We start from the raw sequence: 9,785 nt of genomic DNA on the forward strand, positions 1-9,785 counted from the left end.
CGCCAAGGGTCTAGAGCGGGCGCGCCAGGCGTTTCTCCGCAGATCCCTGGGATTTCCGGGCGGTGGGGGTCTGGAGCGGAACGGACGCGTGCCCCTACGGATGGTGGACTTAGAGGCCCCGGCGGCCGCGAGGAAAAGAGGCGGAGAGGCAAGAAAGAGGAGGAGGGCCAGTGGGGTGGGGGGAAGCTGGAAGGGGCGGGCCCCGGGCGCACCCCCGGCCCCGGCCAAGAGCTGCCAGCGCCCTCCCAGCCCAGCCGGCCACATCTGGCGGCCGCCCTCCCTTGTTTCCGCTGCATGCAGACTTCCTCCGGTGGCGGGAGCCTGCGCATCTGGGTCTGTACACATATAAAGAGAGTGGCCAGACCCGCGGCGGCGGCGGTGCTGGGCGCGGGGGCCGGACCACGAGCTGCTGATCCCGGTCGAGCGGAGCCCACCGAGTTGCCTGCGCCGGCGTCCTTGGAGCGCAGCGTTGCCCCGCGGAGCAGGCGCCGGCCAGACGGCAGCGAGGCCACACGCACCGAGCCAGCGCCCCCCCACCCCACCCCACCCCGCGCCCCGAGGACGCTCAGGGCCCAGGAGCACGGCGATGGAGGCGCCGGGAGCCCGGAGTGCGCTCGCCTGTGCCGTGCGGGCGCTCTGCGTCCTCAGCTGCCTGTTAGGCCCTTTAGCCGCGGCGCCTGCGCCCATCATCAAGTTCCCTGGCGACGTCGCCCCCAAAATGGACAAAGAGTTGGCTGTGGTGAGTTGCAACGCTGGCCCCGTGGAGCCAAGTTGAGACAGATTTTGGCGACAGAGGATGGGGGGTGGGGGTGGGGGGGCGCGAGGGCAGGGGCTTTGGTCAACAACTTGGGGGTTCTTTTGTAAAACTGAGCAAGGGTTCTTTGAAAATGGGGGGACGAAGGGGAGTTTGGTAAACAAAGACAACTTTGATGGCATGGTGGGGGAGGAGGCTCTCTGGGGCACTGCGGGGGGAGGGGCGGGGGCTTGGTAAACAACTTATGAACACATGGGGGGTGGGGGTGCTGCCTAAGGAGCTTGACCAGGCCTTTGGCAGGCTAAAGGGGTCTATTTGGGGAGCACGAGTGCGGGGAGACGATTGTTTTCACGCCCCGCGGCACTTTGGGAAGGGTGAACTTTGGCCAAGTTGAGGTTGGGTGCTGGGGGAAGCGGCGCGCTTGGCAAGCATCAGGGACCCTCTGGGCGAACATCTGGAGCTAGGCCTTGAGCTACAGCTCCGGGCCCGTTGGATAAGTCGGCGGGGGACGGACGGGGAGCATGTCCTTTTCGCGTCTCTGTCTCTCGAGGACAAGTTGGTCAGAAGGTCAAGGGTTGGGCCTCGGAAAGTTTCCTCGAACTTCTCCGTGGGACCTTCTCCCTTCGGTCGGGGACTGGCGAGAACTGGCAGCGGGAGGGCCGGGCGCAGGAGGGCCCTGGCGCGTGGGGCGGGGGCGGACTGCGACCGCCCGCCCGCCCGGGGTCGGAGAGCGGCCAGCGAGCCCCGGCTCCTGGCGGGTCCCCGAGCTGCAGCTCCGAGGTTGTTTTGCGAGCGCGTGCCAGGTTCGCCCTGCGCCTTCGCCGCCTCCTTCCTTAAGCCTGATGGGGGCAAGCGGGGGCGGGGCGGGGGGGGGGCCAACCCTAGAAGGCAGCGCCTTCTCTCGTTTACGCCTCCACTGTGAACCCCCACCCCCGACCCCGCACCCCTCACAAGGTTATTCGTCCAGACTCCAGGACTTCCACCGCCTCTGGTGGCCTCCACAGCCCTAGAATTCCTCTCTCCTCCTCCATTCGACCTGCCTAGGGCGCCCCCACTCTGCGAACTCCTTCTGGGGTTGTGACTCCCCTACCCTTCCCCAGGGTCCCTACCTTTGTCACCAGACCAGCGTCCCGCAGCTTGTCACCAGATGACACCAACTTGTCACCAGTGTCCCGCGACTTGTCACCAGATGAGCTGGGAGACCGCCCTAGGTTGCTAAACCTCACCAAACCAAAAATACCCCAAACATACTGCAGTGATTTGTGGCGACCCCTTGCGGTGTACAATAGAACTGCCCCTTCGGGTTTTCTTGATTCTCAGCTTCAGGGAAGCAGATCCCTGCGCGGCTGAGTGGATTAGCAATGTGAGAGCAAAGCGCTTGTACCTCCCAGGGACAGCTCCTGGGTACGACACGCCTGATGCTTCGGTATGAGAGCGAAGCTTGGGAGCAGCGACAAATGTAGCTGGGTCCTCACCCCCTTTACGGCGTTCTGCCTGGGGGAGTACAGTGGGGTGTATGAGGATGTAGGCTGCTGGACTTCAAATCGGGGTCTGTGCCAACCGGCTGACCCGACCTGGTGATCGATCATAAGCAGATGATTTGACTTCTCTTGAGTCTCAGTTTCTTCATCTGCAAAAGGGGCAAAATCCACGGTGCCTGCCTCAGCACGCAAGATCAGGGAACCTTGCGACTTGGAAGAGTGCTTGGTAAACAGCAAAGCCTTAGCCCTTGTTACTGTTATCTTTCGTCTTCCCAGAGCCACCATATCCTCCTGCTGGTTCCCTGCACGTTATCAGGGGAGCCTGCCCTCGCCGTGCCCCAGTCAGGGTTATCCACCACAGCACTTGGCGCATCCTTAATTTTGCCTTGATTATTTGTCATCCATGTAGAGGAGCCCTGGTGGCATAGTGGGTAACCCACGCGGTGGCTAACCGCAAGGTCAACAGTTCAAAACCACCAACCACTCTGCAAGAGAACGACCGGGCTTTCTAGTCCCCTCTTGAAAACCCACAAGGGCGGTTGTGCGCTGAATTACAGCGTCACTGTACATTGGAATCAACTCGACGCCATTCTGGGTTTATTGGGGACTGATCCATGTCACCTTTTCTGCCCAGCCTTGGGACCTGAGCGATGAGAAACAGCTTGTCCTGTTCACCAGTTTATCCCCAGCACTAGCTCAGGGCCTGGCTGGTGGCTGAAAGCAAGGATGGAATGAAGAAACGAGTTGCTTGGTTTCTGAACTTGTCAGGGCTTATTTGGTTTTGGCCTCAGACTGAGCAGACCCTGAGGGCAGGACCGTTTTCTCTTTTGGAAATGTCCTGTCCTGCATTTGAACCAAGATCTGTCTGCTCCCAGGGCTCAATCACACAGCTCTGGAGCCCCCTTTGGAAGAAAAGGTGGGATGAGCATCCCACTTAAATGAGATGATGGAGGTGAACAGGGTGGTGGAGAGCCACTGTCCTCCGCATGGGGTCTGGAAGCAGATTCCTTGGGTCCAATTCCAGCTCTGCTGTTCCTGAGCTGTGTTAACATAGGCACATTTCTTAACCTCTCTGTGTTGAATGCCTTCCTCCATATGGTGGGGGTGGTATGATATTGACTTCATACAAGTGTTGTGAACATTAAATGAATGGACACGCTGACCTCAGTGCTTGGCCATTAGTACTCCCGACCATGGGGATCCACAGCTGGCACTTCACTCAGCTAGTGGGGGGCAGAGATGATTCTGGAACTCAGGTTTTCTGACTCTTCCTGTGTCCTGTCTGGGCGCCGGGGCCAGGTTGGAGGCCAGTGACTACAAGCTATGGCGGCACCCTGATGCACCTCGGGATGCTCATGTTTTCCAGCAATACCTGAACACCTACTACGGCTGCCCCAAGAACAGCTGCAACCTGTTTGTGCTGAAGGACAAGTTGAAGACCATGCAGAAGTTCTTTGGCCTGCCTCAGACGGGGATGCTGGACCAGAAAACCATCCAGACCATGCGGAAACCTCGCTGCGGCAACCCTGACGTGGCCAACTACAACTTCTTCCCCCGCAAGCCCAAGTGGGACAAGAACGAGATCACATACAGGTGCTGGGGCAGGGCTGTCGCATGGGGCAGTGGGGTTGAGGGACGTGGAGGGTCCTCGAGGCATCTTCTGTACCAACGGCATTTTACGGGGTTTGCCTCCAGAGCTCTTGGCAACTGGGGTCGCAGTGGGTCTTTTAACAGACCAGCAGAGCTGAGAGCCACGGTCACTGGCTGCAAGGTCCTGGGGGAACTTGCCTTTCAGTTCTCTGAACCTTGACTCCAGGCTTCAGAATAGCGGCTCATGCGTGATGACCCAGTGCGGTGTGGCATGGCATGCAGCCTATGACCCCGTGGGAGTTCCAGTAACTGGCTTGGGGAAGTAGACTTCCAGGCCTTTCTTCCTAGTCCATCAGAGTCTAGAAACTCTCTGGACACCTGCCCAGCATCTTGGCAACATTCAAGGCCTTCCTGACAGCTTGGCAGCTGGGCAGGACATGGCATCGGCCAGGGGTTGAAGCTGCATCCTCCACAGGGGAGGGGAGAATCCTGCGAAAGCCAGAACGCACAAATGAAGGGCCTTGCTGTGCGCCTGCCGCAGCTCGCGTGCAGCAAATGCTGCTATTCCACAGGCTCCCGGCAGGGGCAGCAGAGGAAGGCGATGGTGGGTTCTTGCCATCTGGGAACTCTCCCGGGGTTCCAAGGAGCAGATTTTGGCCCTGTGTCCTGTAATGGGAGGCCTCCCAACGCAGGCAGAAGTGAGGGATGAGACTCTAGGGTAGACCTCAGAGTGCGGACTGGTCTGGAACCCATGATAGCTCAAGGCCTTCCGGGAGGGCTGTTCTTGACGGGAACCCTACTTGACTTGTACACACATGTACGTGGATGCACATGCAGGTGTAGGAGCTCCTGCACCCTCGCGTACACATGCTGGCATGGGATCTTCTGCATGCGCACACACGCAGCCCCATGCTCATGCATGCGCACCACCTCACACGTGGCTCACCCCGCAGGATCATCGGCTACACGCCTGATCTGGACCCCGAGACGGTGGATGACGCCTTCGCTCGAGCCTTCCAGGTCTGGAGTAACGTGACGCCCCTGCGCTTCTCACGCATCCATGATGGAGAGGCTGACATCATGATCAACTTTGGCCGCTGGGGTAGGTTGAAGAGGGGGAGGGCTGGTGGGGGGTAGTCAGCGTAGACACAGAGGATCACTGTGGCTCCTGGAGGCATGGGGATACGAGGCCAGCTTAGACAGGAGAGAAGTGGGTGCAGATGCTGAAAGCGGTACATATGCCAGTTGTATGGGGAGGGCAAGTGTGGGCTGAGAGCCCAGGGCGGCCCCCGGAGAGGTGCTGGCGGCCACGTGGACCGCAGCACAGCCAGGATGGGAGCCCCTGGGTACATGGGGCTAAATTTTAATTGAATGAACTAAACCTGACCTTTTGGTCCCTCCATCACGTGCGTGTGATGGCCCAATGGGGCTGGCTAGTGGCTTTTGACTAGGATAGCACGAGGAGCCTTTCTGTCGCATGGACAGCCCTCTTAGGGAACACTGGTGGTCCCCAAGGAACTGTGCGCCTGAAGGTGGGCAGGCCTGACGGGAGAGTAAGGGGACCTGCCCCGAGGGTTAGTGGCCGTGCAGACACGGGGTAGGTGGTGTAGACGCTGCGCCATGCAGAGGGGAACACAGGTGCGAGGGGCAATGCAGGCACGCATTTGGCACAGGCTTTGGTGGTAGAGCAGGCGTGAGGGTAGTGTGGGGGCCATGGGTGGCAGTGTGACCTGGTGACATATGGTTGAGAGGGTGGTGTAGACATCCAGGCAGGTGCTGTGAAGGCTGGGGATAAGGCAGACATGGGTGAGCAGAGAGGACTCTGCGTGCGTGGGGAGGGAACGTGGACCCAGTGGTGAGTGTAGCGGTGGGTGTGAGTGCAGAGGAAGAGACAGACGGGGGTGCATGGTGAGAACAACGTAGGCACGTGGGGAGGGAAAGCAGACCCTGACATCATGTGATGTAGGCCGTAGGATGGTCACACTCAGCACATCTCTGCTTTGGCCCTGGGTTCCCAGCCAGGGTCACCCCAAGGTGTCCGGGGAAAGGGGCAGGTGGTGGGTGGGCTGAAGGGTGCTAGCGCGTGGATGGAGTGGGGATGGTTCTTGGAGCCCAGTGGGGCCGTCAGAAGCTGAGCCTCACGTGTGTTGCAGAGCATGGGGACGGGTACCCCTTTGATGGCAAGGACGGCCTCCTGGCACACGCCTTCGCCCCAGGCCCTGGAGTCGGTGGGGACTCCCACTTTGACGACGACGAGATGTGGACGCTGGGAGAAGGACAAGGTGAGAGAGGGGTCCCCTGCCCCCTGCCCTTCCCTGCAGTCCCTGCATGCCCCTCAGCAGCCCTTGGCAACCTCACCCGCTCACGTGGAACCAGAGGCTTGGGCCGGGCTCCGGGAGCTGAGGGCGTCAGAGGTGTGGTCTCCGATGAAAGGCCCAGAGAGGTGACCCCTCTGCCCCGTGTTCCCCTCAGTGGTGCGTGTGAAGTACGGAAACGCCGACGGGGAGTTCTGCAAATTCCCCTTCCTGTTCAATGGCAAGGAGTACCACAGCTGCACTGACACAGGCCGCAGCGACGGCTTCTTCTGGTGCTCCACCACCTACAACTTCGACAAGGAGGGCAAGTACGGCTTCTGTCCCCACGAAGGTGAGCATCCCGGGCCGGCCCCGGGCTCCCCCCACAGGCCTGGCACCGCCAGTTCCCCTGACACAGCCCCATCTTCCTTCCTTCTGGGGTGTACCATCCTTGACTTCCATCCGTCCGGTGCACGCTTTCAAGGCTCAGCCTTACCATATGCTATTTGCCATCTCTGTGGTGCCGTGTCTTTTCTGACATACAGGAGAGGGCCTTAGAATGAACTTACCCAAGCCCATTGCTTTCCAGGCAATTGCAATTCATAGGGATCCTACAGGACAGAGTAGAGCTGCCCGTGGGACTTTCCAGGCTGGAAACCTTTCTGGAAGCAGACCGCCAGCCTTCTGGAGTGCTTAGCATTGGAGTGCTGCTTAAACGCTGTGCTACCAGGCCTCTTTGGCATGAATTTAAAACCCAGACACCAAACCCATAGGCTCTGAGCTGACTGTGAGTCCTAGTGACCTTACATGGCAGAGTAGAACTGCCCGCAAGGTTTCCAGGCCTGGGAGTTTTTACAGATGCAGCTTGTCTCTTCTTGCAACCCAGTGGTGAGCCGTGCTTTAATCATTGTACCACGAGGGCTCCTCGAATGCACTTAGAACCATGCAGCTGCTCAGTAGTTTTCTGACGAACCACTCACTCCACACGCCAGCCAGGACTGGGGGTCCAAGGAGAAACTCAGGGCTGGACCAGTCATCTGCTGGTGGGATATGGGATTGGGACTCAGGACACGAAGTCTGAGGCTGGGACCCTGACTGATGTGAGACCCCGGCATGGGGATTTCTGCCAATTGCCTGGTTCTGCTGTGGACCCTGCCAATGTGTGTGTACTTGTTGTTCCTGTGTGTGCTTGTTCCTGTGCGTGTGTGTGTGTGTGTGTGTGTGTGTGTGTGTGTGTGTGTCATGGCAAGGTGGCTAGTCCATCTGCCTCTCTTGGTCCCTTTTTGCCCTTCCAACCTTTCTAGCTTGGATGACATCTCTGTGTCTTGGGAAAGATTGTGTGTGTATGTGCACGTGTGTGCACGCACTTGGGACAAGTGCTTTGGAGAACTTGAGGCCCTGAGAGGAAACTTCTGTAAGAAGCGAAGGTGTACACACACACACACACACACACACACACACAACATCCTTTCCTTAACTCCCTTGGACAGCATCCTAGTCATCAATCACAAAGGCACTCTCCCACTCCACCCTCAGCATCCTCTCGGATGATTCCAGAGACTGAAGAAAGCCTAGGAAATTTGGGGGAAATGGGAGAAAAGTCCTATTTCTTTTCCCGAAGCATTTCTTTCTTCTCATCCCCACAAAGACATTGTCGCCTGTGGGCGCCACTTCAGTTATCCTGTGCTGCCGCCATGAAAACCAGGAAGCAAGATTCATTTTCCCACCATCCTCAGGATGCAGACTCCAGACCCGTGTCTCTCTCGGGTGTGTGGGTTCTCACGGAGACTTCTCTGTCACTGCGGGGGTCTGCTGGCCGTGTGTGGGGAGTAGAGCTGCCCGGGGGACTTGCCAGGCTGGAAATCCTGGGTGGTTCTCCAGTGACTTCCGTCTTCTTCCCCTGTGTGTCCATCTCGTGTGTAGTCGGCTCTGCTTAGAAGACATCACAAAGCAGGGACAAGGTTTAGGACCCAGCCTACTCCCAGTGGGACCTCATCCACGTAACTTAAGAAAGCCTTGAGTTCCCAGCTGGGTGACAGTCGCTCTCAGGTACAGGGCTTGGAATTTCCGTTCCACTCATAGAGAGACAACCGTCGGACCGAAGGAAAGAAAGAGTGGATTGATCACGTTCCTCTTTGTGTTCTGATTAAGGAGCCCTGGTGGCACTTTGGGTTAAGCTTGGGTTGCTAGCCACAAGGTCGGGTGGTTCAAACCTTCCAACACTCACTCCTTCGGACAAAGATGAAGCCATCAGTTCCAGGAAAGGTTTACTGTCTTGGAAAATCCTTCATGGGGGTGCTGTGAGTCAGAATTGAATTGATGGCAGTGGGTTTGGATTGGAGGGAGCAATATTTTGATTGCCAAACCTAAGCTTGGTGTGACGGAGTCCCTGGTGATGCAAGGAGCTGAGTGCTGGTTTACTGATAGGAACATCGGTGACTGAAGCCTACCCAGAAGTGTCTCAGAGCAAAGCCCTAACCATCTGCTTCCCAAAGGTCCTGGGGCTTCGACTGAGGGTGCGTGTGAAGTACGGCGACACCGCACGTGCGGTTCTCAGCACATGTGTGATCTCCGTGAGCCACTGCTGACGCAGTGGTACCTTAACCAGAGCAGCAAGCCTTGTATGAAGGGAGCACGCCAGACACTGGCCTCCTAGTCACAGGCTCTGTCTGGTCTTTTCAAGTAGGGCTCCAGGAAGAGGTGACCCCTCCCTCTAGGCGTCAGTCCCCTGCTTGGAAGTATGCCTACCTGCAGCTCAGAGTGAAAATGGAGCGGGAGTTCCTAAGTCGGGGAGACTGGGTCCCTGCGCGTGCGCGCGCGCGTGACCCAGCCCAAGCTTGGTGTGAGCCAGCTGCATGTCTGGGGCTTGAACCTGAGGTGACTCGGCCTCTCCTGACTCTGAGTCAGTGTCTGCTTCTTGACATCCCTGTGGTGCCGGAGCCGAGCAGGGATGGCTTCCTGGGTGGTTGGGGGCTGGAGGTGGCAGGCGGCCATCATGCGCCGCCTTTCCTCATTCTGAAGCCACGGGGCCCTGGGGGCTCCACTCTGTCTCCTCCCACGGTGCGCTGGCTGCCTGTGTTCCAGGAGAGGGTCTCTGGGCCGGGAGTGGGGAGCTGTGAGGGCAGGGCCCTGAGGCTGCAGCTGGGCCAGGGGCTGGGCTCCATCCTGGCTGTGGTGGAGTCCCTGGGCTGGTGAGGTCACCTCTGGCACTGCGGAGCACAGCTGGCCCTTGTTACTCCCTGTGGTTTTGCTCATGGGCCATTCCAGTGGGTGAGGAGCTGGGGAGAGCCAGGAAGAGGCAAGCCCAGAGCCCCAGCCAGCCCCATCCTCCTTCCCTCACGTTTTAGTCAGGACCCCGGCTTGGGGAGGCTGAGATTCCTAAAGAGGATGCCTCTCCTTCCTGTCTCGCTCCCACTGGGACCCCAGCAAGGTCATCAGGAAAAGCCCTGGGGGTATTGAGAGATGACGATGTGTGTGTGTATGTGTGACAGTGTGAGTGAGAGATTCTGAAAGGAGTGTGTGCATAGTTGAACTTTAGAGTCCCAGTCGTACAAGATGCCATGCCTTCAATGCCCACCTGGTGGCGCTGTGGAAGTAAGGCCTGGCAACCCCCTCTGACCAACGCCCTGGACAGCCAGGAGAGCCCTGGGAACGCACACATGGTCT

General features: G+C 58.6%; 1 protein-coding gene across 1 annotated transcript in view; it reads left to right on the forward strand.

Annotated features, from left to right (window-relative positions):
- The first annotated feature begins 586 nt into the window (after positions 1-586).
- MMP2 (matrix metallopeptidase 2) overlaps positions 587-9,785 on the forward strand; it is a 28,194-nt gene continuing 18,995 nt past the window's right edge. The window contains exons 1-5 of the mRNA XM_004704665.2: positions 587-739; positions 3,602-3,828; positions 4,779-4,927; positions 5,979-6,107; positions 6,298-6,471. Of these exons, the coding sequence (XP_004704722.1) occupies positions 587-739; positions 3,602-3,828; positions 4,779-4,927; positions 5,979-6,107; positions 6,298-6,471 (832 nt within the window). The remainder of the gene's footprint in view (positions 740-3,601; positions 3,829-4,778; positions 4,928-5,978; positions 6,108-6,297; positions 6,472-9,785) is intronic.

Source organism: Echinops telfairi, unplaced genomic scaffold (genome assembly GCF_000313985.2).
Source record: "Echinops telfairi isolate 266 unplaced genomic scaffold, ASM31398v2 ScPeMD7_2291;HRSCAF=2852, whole genome shotgun sequence".
Classification (NCBI taxonomy): Eukaryota; Metazoa; Chordata; class Mammalia; order Afrosoricida; family Tenrecidae; genus Echinops; species Echinops telfairi.